This window comes from Dreissena polymorpha, unplaced genomic scaffold (genome assembly GCF_020536995.1).
Source record: "Dreissena polymorpha isolate Duluth1 unplaced genomic scaffold, UMN_Dpol_1.0 chrUn045, whole genome shotgun sequence".
Lineage (NCBI taxonomy): Eukaryota > Metazoa > Mollusca > Bivalvia > Myida > Dreissenidae > Dreissena > Dreissena polymorpha.
In genome coordinates, this window is record NW_026273359.1 from 110,830 (window position 1) to 126,270 (window position 15,441).

Here is a 15,441-nt window from a genome sequence, read left to right on the forward strand (position 1 = left end):
AACGCGCTTATATAGGTATGTATAATATATGTTCACAGATCTTACATGTACCCCGGGCATCTTATCATGTATAAATTAGGCTCATTGTCGGCTCGGGTACTACTTACATGTACCCCGGATACTATTAAGTATACTTAAATTTAGAGTGGGTACTATTAAGTTTACTTACATGTACCCCGGGTACGGTCAATATACTTAAACGTACCCGGTCGATATTAGACTGTACCCGAGTTGTTTTCCCAACCAAAAATCGATGTCGTAAAACGCGCTACCGATTACCGTCAAACGGTATGGTTTATCTTAAACTAACTTCTCGTTGAGAAAAAACTGCATCAACAACCTTTTTGAGTATGAGATTCAATAATATTGAGGCTATTTAAGAGAAAATTGACATACATATTGTAATACTAAGACACTTCTAAGTTGTCAGGATAGAACAAACGACCGAGTTAAGGTTTAACAAATCTATTCAAATCGTAGAACGCGACTTAAGAAGTTTGGTTTACGAATAAATAACTATAAGTATGATGAAGGTGCGCAGCATCACTGTTACTTGATTAATATTTTAAATAACTTAAAAGAATACTTAAGAGTTTACAGGACTATTCCCTACCATTATGATGGCTTTAGCTTAAGCTGGTAGGTTTCCGACTTTTAAATGACGTGGATTTTGAGTCATTGACCGAGGTGAAGTATCCGTGATGCTGCGCGCTATTTATAGTGAAGATGCTTTAGGATTTTAGGCGCCCTAACCATTCAACGTGCACTTAGGAATTCCTTAACCAATAAAACAAGTTTACAAAGAGCCATTTTCTTAACAGCATTTCGGAATCCTAAATCAACAAAGTAAGTCAATAGTATGAGTTGTTACATTATAAAAAGCAATTTTTATTAAAACACATTACATTAATACATAATATCAGGCAGAAATGTTCTGCATTTAAACTCTGTTAAACATTTTAATAATACAATGGATACATGAAACTATATGATGCATAGGCTTTCTACGCGTAACAAAATAGTTCCAAAGCATTTGCAACTGGAACATAACTTTACCAAAATGCAATACACAAATGCATCCTTAGATTAATAATACATGTGAAAGCCATTAATTTTGGAGAACAATAGTTAGGGAAAACAAATTATGTTGTGCAATTGAAAATGTAGGTCGTATTCCTACACAGCGGCTGACAGCGTCATAGTAAACAAACATGGAGCGTATTTTTGGATTGGAATTACTGAATTGTGATAAACAATGGATTGTTAGCAAGTATCTGGAGTTAATAAAACATATGTAAGTAGATTTAATTGATAATATCATAACTATTACATATTACAATATGAACAAAATTAATTTAAAAAAATAACCGAAAACGAGCGTTAACATTCCCGGGTACCTATTAGTATATTTACCGTACCCGGAATACATGTTACTGTAAGTATACTTAAGAGTTCCCGGGCACATGTAAGTAGTACCCGAGCCGACAATGATCAATCGAGCAAAAATAAGGGTATATTAATAGTATTCATCTGAGCATTTGCGTTTATACTTCTACCAAATAATGTGAATATACTGAGCTCAAGCCAGGGATTGAACCCACGACCTCCAGACTGGTAGTCAGACACTTTAACCACTTCGCTAAAGAGCTAGCCAAACAGCAAGGCTGTTGGAAGTGACCTTATTCCACTACACTCCTCCCCCTTTTAATGGTTCAATGCCCAGACACGCCCGCTACAGCATGTCTTGCATCCACATTGCCCTCCCAGAAACCATTAAACAGCTCAGACCCTTTCCCGCATCCACAGTTCTTTTTTTTTTGGCCTCGTCGCCATTTATGTGAAAATGCTGAGCTCAGGCCGGGGATTGAACCCACGACTCCCAGAGTGGTAGTCAGACACTTTAACCACGTCGCTAAAGAGCTAGCCCAACAGCAAGACTGTTGGAAGTGACCTAATTTCAAAACACAAGTATATTAACGAAACGTTTCTGACAAATATCAGTATTAAACAAATAAAACCAGTTCGACACGTTACAGTTACAGAACAGTTGATAAACTGATAAATACGTAATTATTTTACCATAGTAAAATACTTTCTCTTTTGAAACGTTGACACAAATAGTTATGAACAACCTTCTATATGGATTTCAAAATATCGATCTCAATCCAATTAAGTCCTTTACAAAACGGTAAATATTTTCTTACGACGCAAGTGCATGATTCTTTATCATGAATAGATCCGTCTTTTCATCCGATTTTGGCAGTAATTTAACCACGATGAAGCCTGTCGCAAGCTCTGACGTATTTCGAAATATATAGGCAATATCTAAAATCTTGTTTAAAGTATAAACTATGGGGGCGTACGCCACTAATTGCAAACTCGTGAACTTTCGATATAATGAGGTGGGCGTTAGTGGGTATGTTAATTTTGACTATTTGGTTCGTTTGTCACTCGCGCATGTTTAGTTTGAGGCAACTAATTATATTTACTGTCTGATACCATACAGCGAGTATAAATCTAACATACATATCGCGCATTGGAAAAACGGGGCTTAATGCATATGCGTAAAATCGCGTCCAATATTGACCAGGTAGGACTTCACAGGCTAATCCAGGACGACACTTCATTCATTTACAGTATTTTTCTAATAAAGGAAGTGTCTTGTAAGAGAATATTCAGTTAAGACGGAAAGTGTCGCCCCTGATTAGCCTGTGTGGCTAACTTAACGCAATTGCATTTAACCCCGTTTTCACAGAGAGTGTAATATATTTACTGTCTGATAATATACTGTGTGTATATAGATCGTACATAATCTTTCCTGTTTGAGCTGGTTAACGCAATGGTCCTAGCACGAGTATATACGTATATGCTACTGTTTATGTACATAGGTCTTTCTTTTATAAATTGACCTACTATGAGTACACGCCTGCATGTTTCAGCTCCGTAATCACGCCTATTCCGTTAGGCAGTCCTGTCATAGTATTTACATCGAAATGTCACGCATTACTCACACAACTTTGATGCTGTCGCCATTTTGCACTTTTCAGAAAACAATGAAATACCGTAAAATCATTAGTATTCGTAAAGTATTAATTTTCGTTAGTTCCGAGGGTTGACCGATCATCCACGCATTTATTAAAAATAAATCGGAAATGAACGTCGCGATTCCCTCATGCTTTTTTTCTCCGAACAAACAGCACACAGAAATAAACGAATTTACAAGTTCATGAAAAATGCTAAATTTCACGCCTACCAATATAAACGATTTTACAGTACACGTATAGCATAAGTGTGGCGTAGTGCAACACAATATAATAATGGGACAAGTTTGTTCCAATTTCGGTGATCACTTAAAACTGACTTATTAAATTTTAGATTCCATTCAACCGCGCGTGTGTTTCAAATGTTTACGCTCTCTTTTGCTCAATAGGCATTTGTGATCATACAAAAGGTGGACTTGCTCGGAATAATAGGAAAATGTTCTTCAATATGGACAAATCGTGATAGAATTACGATAGAAATACCAATTCAGACATGAATAGAATAAGTACGATATGTAGGTCTTGATATTTAAATGTAACTTCGATGAAATACTTAAAGGCAGTCAAAATAATGGCTGTCTTGTATGTATTGCGATTTTTTATAATTGAAATTTGGATTTTAAAATCAATATATTGATACCTTTGGTCAATATTGAGAACTGAATGCTGTGGGCGGAATAAAAACAGTTCGGATTTATGCGATCGTAGGTACTTTTGTTCAAATATTAAGCGATTAATGAATTAAAAAATAAATACATCAATAAAAAAACTATACGTGTATCTATTTTAAACAAACAATGAAGTAATGCATGAAATAAAAAAAAAGATGCATTAATCTCCTGTCTGAAAACTTGAGCATGTATTTATTGTAAAGTGACCTTTTCACGTTTTGGTAAATTGACAAACTAAAAAATATGTATAAGATTTGCAATTGTTTTGTTGTAGTAATAATATTTGCGAGGAAACAGTAATACTGACATTTACCGTGATCTGAGAAATCCTTTATATGCATCCTTGCTCTTGACGATGAAAAAAACCCTGAAAATTATCAAGCGTTACAAATGCGAAACGATTGAATAATTTGGAGAGTTCTGTTGATATCGTTATATATTGTGATATAACAAGGATTGCTTATACTAGTATGTAGTATTTACTACGTCAAAGACTATGTTAGGAAGGATGGCCGAGTGGTTGAAGCGCTAGACTTTTACACCAAGGGTCAATGGTTTGAGCCCAGTTGTGGGTTACCTTTGTTCTGTCTTTAATTTTATTCTTGTTTGTACTTTAGCTATTTATCAAAAAAGCAGCATTTAATGACAAACATAAAATCATGCCATGATCTGTGAAAAGTTTCCTTTAATGAATGAACAGCTATGTCAGATATTTTCATGCCGGCACTCAACAATGCAATAAAAGTATTTACAATTAGACACATTCCACAAATTCTTAGAATGGTTTTATATGTTGCGGACAATATCAAACAACGTTTACCCTTTGTTGAAGACAATAAATGCTTACATGTGTCTGCTATCTTAACGCATTTGATGATAAGACCCTCCGGCACGAATGTCGAAACTACGAGTGCAATATGAGAAACAATAACGAATTAACAGTAGGATGCATATCGCTTTGCCACAACTATGGATATATAGCAATAACAATTTTACTATAACTGCGACAGATGTTAGTTTAATATCGTCGTCACATGATCTACGAAGGTGACATATGTCGACTGATTCTATATGACCCACATTTATTATATCACATGGGTAAGGCACGCCTCTTTGAAAATTAAAAATAATGTCAACATGTTTGAAATGGCAGCACGGTATATTAATAGCATATATTGTTCATTATTTAGTGTTATATTGCCAATGATAATATAATAAAACTTAATATTTTTGTAGACTAATTGTTTTCAAAGCGCAATGTCATGGACAATTTACTCTATAACTATATTTTGCTGTGTTCACTTAAATTGAATAAAATTATGTTTATCCGCATTCTTCAAATACATTGTTGGAATACTACTATAAGCGTTTCTTATCTTTCAGACATCTAGAATTCTCTCAAGATATAATGCACCGACATTCAAGAACACGAAAGTAAAGACTACTTATTTGCGAGTAACTTCATTGTCTGAGGTTACAAAAATGTCAAAAGCAAGTAAATCCGGAGTGGAGAAAAGCACAAACAGGTTGAATGTTGAAGTACAAAGAGTGTCCTCTTTTAAGACAGTAAAACGTCCAGTTATTAAGAAGAGAAATGAAGATAAAGGTTTCAAACTATTTTACGGACCTAGTAAAACAAAACATAATGGATTGACTTTAGACGTTTTGCAATCATTGACGCCATTTGAAAATGGCGTCGATTTAGTGACGCAAGAGTCACGTGATCTGTTGCTGAACTGCATAAAACTACACCCAATTGTTCACGAAGTGTTTTTTCCGGAAGTGACGAAAGATCCCCGAATAACCGACGAAGATTTACGGGGATTTCCGATTCACAGCCTGGCGGTTGCAGTCATTTGCGAGGCCATTTCAAAAGGAGAGGATTCGTACAAGTTTTACTGTATGATCGAAAAGAATAACTTGGAAAATGTGCTGACTGATCTGTATACTAGCGTACATTGGAAGAAATTGGGTAAATATTGCTTTATGCCATTGGTTATTAACAAAGAAGTATCTGCATAATAAATATAATAAGTGACCAAGCACTTAAAAATGACGTCATTCACAAACCTTAGGCCGGATATCGTTGACCCTCAATTTTATTTTGAGTCTAAAGAAAAAGTAAATTAAAAAGTAAAACATAACTATAATATTTAACTTTATTTTGCACTATTTTGATCATTGAAGATTTATTAAGTTCTCTATATTATAGCTTGTGTAATTCGCAAAAACACAGGAGAACGGTATACCGATTAAATTTTAATATACACATTAAATAGTTATGTGGTCGATTACCTTTCTATGTTCTGCTCCTGCCTCTGATTCACACAGGATAGTTATCGCTTACTGGCGCTATCTTGGTCATTGTGGGCGCAGGTACTACTTGCATGTACCCCGGGTACTCATAAGTATACTTACATATACACCGGGTACGGTAAATATACTTAATCGTACCCGGTCGATATTAGACTGTACCCGAGTTGTATTCCCGCCCGAAATCCGATGTCGTAAAACGCGCTACCGATTATCTTAAACAAACTTCTCTTTAAAAAAAACTGCATCAACATGCTTTTTGAGTATGAGTTTCGGTAATGAAGAGGCCATTTAACAGAAAATTGACAACAATGTGAATATAATTAAGTACAACAAAATAGCCCTAAACGACTGATTAAGCGTTAATTTTCCGGGGAACCTTTTAGTACATTTACCGTACCCGGGGTACATGTAAGTATACTTAAGAGTACCCGGGGAACATGTAAGTAGTACCCGAGCCGACAATGACCAATCGAGCCTTACTGGCATCACTAAGTATTCTAGCATTGGGAAACCAGGTATTCGAGGAAAAGAGTGAGCTGAACGCCGTAAAATTACTACTGTCGAAACCTCGAAAGGCCGACCGGACTTGTTATTTGTTGTTGTTGTTTTCTCCAGGGTTCTCCATGTACTGCGCTCTGTACCCATCCGTAGTGAGAGACGCACGGACGAACATCAGTTTGCAAGACTTCATTGACGATGATGGGTAAGCATGTTCTCTGTCTTTTTAAATAATGTTTAATTATTTAAATTCGCTGGCAAGAAATTTCGTTGTTAAAAAAGCAACTTTTTCATGGACACGAAATTTCGTGGATTTTATATGTTGGAATAGCAAGAAATATTCCGCGAATGTTTGTCGTTTTGTCGACCATGTGGGAATATATAAAAAAAAAAGACGGACTACTTTCAGGCCGGAGTGGGCGGAGCGTATTATTGAGCGCATGACGAAGCCCTCTTGGACGAAGCGATGGGTGCAGAAAATAGTTCGCGGTCATGTGACAGAGGAGGAATACAACATGGCGATGAACACACTGTTCGTGAAATTGCACATGTTGCACCCGCAGTCTGTCATTCCGACCTTTCGTCTGCTGAATCACATCCGAGGTACGTGCTGGAAATAATTACATATACACATATTTAGGTGTTGTCCTTATTAGCATATCTATAGGTACATGTTGGCAACATATCTATAGATACATAGTTGTGTTAATAACATATCCACAGGTACGCTGTGGTGTTAATTATATATGAGCCGCGCTGTGCGAAAATGAGGTTTATGCATGTGGGTCCCAGATTAGCCTGGGCAGTCCGCACAGGCTAACCAGGGGTGAAACTTCCGTTAAAACTTGATTTTTGCTAAGAAGAGACTTTCGTGAAACAAAAAAATGTCATAAAAGCGGAGAGTGTCGCCCTGATTAGCCTATGCGGACTGCAAAGGCTAATCTGAGACGACACTTTACGCACATGCATTAAACCCCTTTTTCACAGAGCACGGCCCATATCCATAGATACGTGTTGGAATAAATCATTTATCAACATATACTCACATTTAAACATTGGTGCAAATAAAGTATAGAAAACATAGACAGGTTTTCCGTTTGTTTGACGATGATAAATCATTTTCCGTATTCATTCGTTTGAACTATCGAATAACTGAATGACGCTATGTGTTTGCGCTATTCTACCGAAGCATGCAATAGCTTACTGATTAAATAAACTTAATTTAGAAATACAAATTTCACATGGTGTATACAGTGACTTAATAAAATAACGTATATTTAGTAAGCAAAGAGTTTCTGTCTTCATTTCAGCTCTCCCGGAATGCAACCTAGAGCTGGCCACCCGGGACTACCTCGGAGGCCCACCGGACGCTGCGGCACTCAGCGCGCATGCGCGGACGGCCGTAACAAATGAGACCATGCCTAGCAACGGCGCGTCGCGCATGAGCCTCGACAAAATCGAAGTTTTTTACGGCATTGATGTCGAGGAGTTTATAATGACGGAAGCGCGTAAGGTCGGCGTCTGGAACGGGCGACGTCCCGACAATAAAAGAACTAGTGACCTCCAGGATAGATGCAGCGTCATGTAATCTCGTGATCACATTTGGCCGTTTCCGGCTCTCGTCGAAAAAATGCGAACGCATCCAGATGTCGCAGCCGGAATAAGCTCGCATACCTTATGGAATAAGCATCAATTATTCGTCTCTGACAACAAAATGAACAAACGCATGCGTTAGATGTGACGATGTTACAAATACCTTTCGTTGATTCGGACCTTCTATCTAATAACGTCGAAGTCTGGACGGATTTACACAATTACACATGTGTTTAGATTTTTAGGGAGAAAATCTCCAGTGTTCTTCCGTATTGAATGTATTATTGTTCATTAGACTTATTTTGTACCAAAATCATCATGTTTGTCTTCTGTGTTTGTTTTAATTGTTAAACGTACATTTTTGGTTTGAACAAATGCGAATAATGCGGTATCGATGTATAAGTTATGCTATTCACACATTTTTGAATGTATGACAAGTATCGATAAAACAGTTCGTGTGATATACGTAACGATTTAATATCATACATCGATGACGAGCGATAATTACACGTGTTCGCTTGTACGCTTGTTAATTATAGTAGATCTAATAATTCACAGGCTTATCTGGGACGAAATGTTCCGCCCAAACTGGATTCTTGCTAAGAAGGGACTTTCTTTAAACGAAAAATACCATAGAAGCGGAGAATGTCGTCCCTGATTAGCAAGTGAAAATGCATTAAACCCAGTTTTCCCAAAACGCTGCTCAGATTATTCTTGTTATCGCATAATGTTCGAAGTTGTGCCTTTGTTATTATTATAAATGGTTGCAAAATATGTTAATATTTGAATATATAATTTAATATGTTGTATATGTAAATATTTGTATATATGTAACATAAAATAACATGTAAATATATTTGAATATGTTATATGTAATACAAAAAGTTGTTGCGATTAATTCATATTTTATTTACGTTTTAAATTAAAATAATAAAAGCTATTATTTATATAAAATAAACAACACTGAATTGGTACAAAAGCATGTTCTTGTTTTTATTCCAAATCGCACGAAACAGCGTCTACGTTGCATGTTATGATCACCTGCAGTCTATCTTTTGTTGTGTAAACTATTTTAAAATATTCAAAGCTGCAGCCTAATGATGGATACTTATACATTTAATTAAAACCATCGATTTAGTCAAGACAAAGTATAAGGGTATGCTGGATTCGCAATATTCGTGTGTGTTTATGTCTGTTTTACTTCCTGTCCTTGCCAGTCCGCCTTTCTGTCTGTCTGTCTGGCACACCAATAATACATGCATGCACTTTACCTTATGTGAAAAAAAATGCGCATGTGCAATTCTGCATCAGGCTTCGTTAAAACTTGTTCGAAAATTATGCCCCCTGCCCTTCGAACATTGAATAACTGTAACATGATTATTGTACCCTACTTGCTACATATCGTACGGACGGACGAACACAGATTTATAATTCTCGTTTCTCGGTGACTAAGTCTGTACATTATTGCTGCCATACAATTTATAATTTGTTAATCAAAGCGCGGCAAGGTGTCAAAGTGCGATATTTTCTCATTCACAGAAGGGTGTGGCGATATCGGGACATGTAATCCCGGAGCGCACATTACCAACACCGGAAACAGTACCGGTAAGTCGTTCATAGACATAGTTAACTTCGTTTTATCGATATTGTTATCAATTCATAACTAGACAAACGATAGATAACAAACACGTGAATAAACATATAATTATTGATCTGAACATTGTTCACTATTTAGGTCTGACGTTTTTTATTGGGAGTTCGCCATCGCCATGTTGCGGAACACTTAACAACTGGAAATTTTATGTGACGTCACCAGGTGATGGTGACGTCACGATGCATCTATGGCGGGCGACGTCAACGCCAAATAGTTACGAACAAGTCGCGCAACAGACATTTACAGGTAACGAGGATTACACACGCGGCAATACATTTTACAAGTTGCTCTCTTAAGGCAAATATGAAGTATTAGAGGCTAATAAAATTATTTTTAGCATAAATCCGGTAAGGAGATATAGAGGGGAAAATGCAATGCGGTTTCTTCACGTTGAACACGTTTCAAGAATAAAACAATAGAGTAATGCAATGTTGTACACCTTACACGTGTTTCTTATTACAAACCCATTTACTTATTTGAAGCCGGACCTTAAAACTCAACATGGAACGCACACATGTTTTTCCGAATAGTTTTCCGTTTCGTTATTTTCATTTATTTTAAAATTTCCATTTTTTAGCCTCCGTCGGGCTAAACACGAATTTGGCGACGGGTATCGTAGAAGTGGAAAACGGTGACCTGATAGGATGGTATGTATTACGTCGATCAATAGCTTTGTCCGTTTCCGATTTATGATTAAATTTATTTTATTATAAAATATTTGGCATTATATTTATTGTTATATTTTGTTAAAAAACACACACTCATATAATGGCTAAGTAACACCAGAAAGCTTGGTTTTCCACACACACGTTAGTTTCTCATATTCAACAGTTATAACAGAGTCAATATTTAAACTCACTGGAAACATTCTCTTTAAGAAGTGCTCATTTTAAGCGTCAATCGAGATTTTAACTTGGTTGTATATAATCGTTTCTCTGATATGAAAAAACATGCCCGTAATAGTTATTTTGTGTGAATCTGTTTAAATTGTTTGGCTCATATTGTTGTTACGCTTGTTCACTTCCGATACCCGGTCTTTTCGAAAACGTATGTTGTTGTTATTCCGATAGTAAGCTTCCGTTAAACAGCGAACCGGGTTTACAGTCTTTCCACAGTGGCTTCCGTTAAACAGCGAACCGGGTTCACAGTCTTTCCACAATGGCTTCCGGTAACCGGGTTTACAGTCTTTCCGCAATGGCTTCCGGTAACCGGGTTTACAGTCTTTCCACAGTGGCTTCCGTTAAACAGCGAACCGGGTTCACAGTCTTTCCGCAATGGCTTCCGGTAACCGGGTTTACAGTCTTTCCGCAATGGCTTCCGGTAACCGGGTTTACAGTCTTTCCACAGTGGCTTCCGTTAAACAGCGAACCGGGTTTACAGTCTTTCCACAATGGCTTCCGGTAACCGGGTTTACAGTCTTTCCACAATGGCTTCCGGTAACCGGGTTTACAGTCTTTCCACAGTGGCTTCCGTTAAACAGCGAACCGGGTTTACAGTCTTTCCACAATGGCTTCCGGTAACCGGGTTTACAGTCTTTCCACAATGGCTTCCGGTACAGAGCGATATTGCAACCAGGCTTACTGTCTCTCTGCAAATCTGTTTTTATTGTTCCGCAGGTCCACTTCCGGTTCTGAACTAATCCCCTTTAGCACCACCACGACGGGTTCGAGCAGCACTCAGAGTCAGGTGCTGGCGAACCCGGGAGTTGGGACAGAAGTTCCCTGGGCGATGACGCCGGACACCACCAATACCTACGCCGCCGGTGCCGTTGTAACCGCCAATAAGTATGAGCAGTAGTCCATTTATATCGAGGCTATCTGGATTCCCATCATATTGCCATCGCCACGAGGAGACCTGGTAGTTGGGTTAAGAGTTTGAAGCAGTGTTTTCGACACTGAACCTAATTTTACCTTATGATGCGTAATACTCGTTCAAAGGTTTTGTTTGAGAATGGGATCGAACGTGCGACCCATTAGTTACGTTGCCAGTGTGACAATAGATCTCTTGTCACTAAGTTTGATGCTTGTATTACCAAGTGTTACACAGACATTTCATTGAAAACGACAAGTTTAAAAAATATTCACGTAGAAAAGCGTTACAGACGTTGCAGGATTTTTGTCATAGATCCAATGATGTTTATTTGAAAAATAGGTACGGCCTCAACGTCTGTGTTTGGCTCTCCATGTGTTTTATTCATTTGTATGTGCCGATTGATGCGATTTTGCGAGTCTGCGTACATCTCAAAGAAGAAAACCAACAGACATGAAGCACCAATTAAAGAAAAAAAAACAGAAAGTCACATGTATAAGAAGTTAATAGTAATGTAATAAGCACTCATTTATTTCATAATGCGTATTCAGATGAGGACCCAGTAATTGTGGACGAAAGCGTAACAATCAGCGACACTATGACGTCACAGCCTATATTCACCATTGTCGTCACGGACGCGGACACAAACGACGTCGTGGCGGCTACTTCCGGTTTCAGCGTTACGAAGACTGCCGGAAGTTCCCTTTTCTCGGTGGTAAAGACTGCCACAGGATGTAAGTCTTGAAGCGATTATTTTCAGTAAGGAAAAATAGGCAAGAGTAGCCTATTGGAGATATGAGCCGGTTTTCGAATATTGTAAACTGATTATTATTGTAATATATTCGAATATTGCAAATTTAATATTTTTGTAATATATTCGAAAATTGTACAATCATTAATATTTTAATATATTCGAATATTGTAAACTCATAATTATTGTAATATATTCGAATTGTGTAAACTTATTAATATTTATATATATTCGAAAATTGTAAACTTATTAATATTATAATATATTCAAATATTGTAAACGAATTATTAGTGTACTATATTCGAATATTGTAAACGAATTATTAGTGCAATATATTCAAATATTGTAAACTTATTATTAGTGTAATATATTCGAATATTGTAAACTCATTATTGTTGTAATATATTCGAATATTGTAAACTCATTATTGTTCTAATATATTCGAATTTTGTAAACTCATTATTAGGACATGAATTTTCTTAATTTCGTGGGTTGACCGGTCCAACTTTTTTTTAACCATTGATGAACTTTAAAATAACGAATGTAAATGATGTGTCGCATTCAAAAACTTTGCTGCTATCTCAAAGGACAAGGTCACGCTGAGACGTCAAAACACAGAAAAGATCAATATCACTCGTTTGGGGTTTTATTTATTACTATTTTTTTTTTTTGGGGGGGGGGCATTTGTAACTTACAGTGACAGCATTTAAACCTTACAGTGACCTAACTTGTTCAACAGTTTTCCACTTCTTTAGGAGTAGAAACTACTTTCTGTACATAGTTGTCTGGAGTCGTCCTTAAGTACTTAGTGTTCATAGTACATATTCAGGTACGAGTTAAAAAATAATAAAATAAAACTAGGCAACACTGTCTAGTGATAAAACCCTAGTCATCTCTATACCTTATCGTTTAACAATATATATCAAATTCGAATTTTCAGATGCTATTCGTAGCGGCGCCTCTTTGAGCGCCGGAAGTTATCCCCTGACTATCACCGCCACCGACCGCTGCGGCGACACCGCCACCGGAACGATAACAGTTTTCGTCACGAATACCGTAAGTGTAACGTCATCAACGACTTTTCACAAATCGCGTGACGCCATACACAGCGTGACGTCAAGGACAGTGTGTCGTTTAAGAAAGCATGACGTCGTAACAATTTGACTCGCGAATTTACATTTATTTGAGTTCTTATCCTGGTCGTCATTAATAAGCTTGTTTTATTAGGGTATTTTGTCCAAGCTAATTTTACTCTATAATCTATCAGAATTAAAATTTACGTCAGCTTGTCTTATTTTTTCTGGTTGTTTATTGGGAAATATCACTGAACTAATATATTAATTCCATTATTGCTTATTACTATTCATGCTTTTTAATGGATTATTCCTCGAAACAAATCCCGGGATTTAAAACCGATTATCTACTTTTTGATGAAAGGGAACAATTTCGATCATGTTTAATGTTGTTCTGTGAAATGTCATCGCTTTGACGCCATGCCGTGATAATTTCAGAAAACTCTCCAGTCAAACCCTTTTAATTAAAAAATATATTTTCCCGAGTGAGGGAATATATTTATTTTCGATGGCATCACAAGTGGATGAAAATGATTTATTGTTTTGTTATTTAAATCTTTTCAACAGTTTGTTAACATTTTAAAAGGTTAAAAATTAAACTTTCTTGGGAGTAATACATCCGTCATTTTATCGTAAAAAAGTGAAAAAAAAAAATACTGATTGTCTCATTATTTATTGTGTCTGTTTTAAATAAGTAGAGCTAATTATCAGTTTTAAATTACCTATGTTTCTCTGTAAACCACAATAAAACATAAAACTTAATATGTTTGATCAAATTAAAGGCCATAAATTCAAAATTTATTACAATTTGAAGATTTCATATCATGAGCACAGGTACACACAATGTAAGTATTTCGGTGTTTGACAAATGGTAAAGATTATTTCCTTAAAAGACTTGACTATACTCATATAAATATATTTATTTAATTAACTGCACTTAAGATATTTATGTATCAGATATCGTCCATTTAGCATTTTGTCAGTCTATAAATAAACTGATTCAACAATTATATACAACGTGTATCGTGTCTCGTTTAGTATATATAATGCAACTATTTAACGTTTGAACTTTTCTGTATTCAGTATCCTCTCCTCTCTAGGCCCCGGTGTTTGTTCCGGTTTCTCTTCAAACCGTTCATCCGACACCGATTAGTGACGTCACGACAACGGCTAGGACCCTCTATACATTTGACGTCACGGACACGAATCCAATAACGTGCACAGTCGATAACACCAAGTTTGAAATCAAAACGGTTGGATCAGGTTAGTATTATTTACAAATATAAAAAAGTTAGAATATGGTACGCTCCGCCTTCACTGGAGTTTCGTTTCGAAAATGCCTATAAACGAAACTTTCCATTAAGGCGGAAAGCGTCGTCCCTAATTAGCCTGTGCGGACTGCACATGCTGATATGGGATTACATTTAATAAACAGGAATAAAGCTCAGTGTTCCCAAAACGAGGCTCATAATTATTATAAAATCGTCCTCTGACCGACAATTAACAAACTATTTGTATACTACGTATTTATACTTTAAGTTATTTATTATAACTATTTTTTAAATATTAAGGCTTACTATTTTAAAACTTTTTTTTTAATTTCTGCGTTCTTCATTGTATATTTTTATTGAATTATATATATTTTCATTTAGTGGGGTCATATGGTGAAATGATTGTTCACTTTTTGATAAAAGCAACAAACTTGGCACATTTGTAGATTTAAGTATTTCATTCATTTTTAGCTATGGACCCATCTCCAATTTTCAAGATGGCCGCCATTTTCAAGATGGCCGCCAAAATGGCCGCCAAACTTTAGGAAATTACATGTTACTGCCATATTTGATAAAAATATTCTGTTTTTGGCATTAAAATTAGCTGTTTTATGTTAGTAATTAATGAAAATATGTTTCTACACGAAAAACAAATGAATATTGCATATAAGTCAAAATGGCTTCCAAAATGGCCGCCTAAAGTAAAAAAAAAAAGATTTTCCACCTCAAATCTATAATTTCATAACTCATTCAATGTATGTTAT

At 36.3% G+C, this 15,441-nt stretch overlaps 1 protein-coding gene across 1 annotated transcript; it reads left to right on the forward strand.

Moving 5' to 3' along the window:
* Positions 1–5,101: 5,101 nt before the first annotated feature.
* LOC127863830 (uncharacterized) lies at positions 5,102–8,150 on the forward strand. The gene is made up of 4 exons (XM_052403486.1): positions 5,102–5,684; positions 6,644–6,731; positions 6,936–7,129; positions 7,837–8,150. Exons 1-4 carry the CDS (start codon positions 5,195–5,197, stop codon positions 8,112–8,114), a joined length of 1,050 nt encoding a protein of 349 aa, XP_052259446.1. The 5' UTR covers positions 5,102–5,194; the 3' UTR covers positions 8,115–8,150.
* The last annotated feature ends 7,291 nt before the right edge of the window (positions 8,151–15,441 follow it).

Coding starts and splice junctions, on each gene's coding strand:
- LOC127863830 (XM_052403486.1), top strand. CDS start 5,195: ATGTCAAAAGCAAGTAAATCCGGAGTGGAGAAAAGCACAAACAGGTTG. Junction 5,685..6,643: donor CGTACATTGGAAGAAATTGG/GTAAATATTGCT, acceptor TGTTTTCTCCAG/GGTTCTCCATGTACTGCGCT. Junction 6,732..6,935: donor GACTTCATTGACGATGATGG/GTAAGCATGTTC, acceptor GACTACTTTCAG/GCCGGAGTGGGCGGAGCGTA.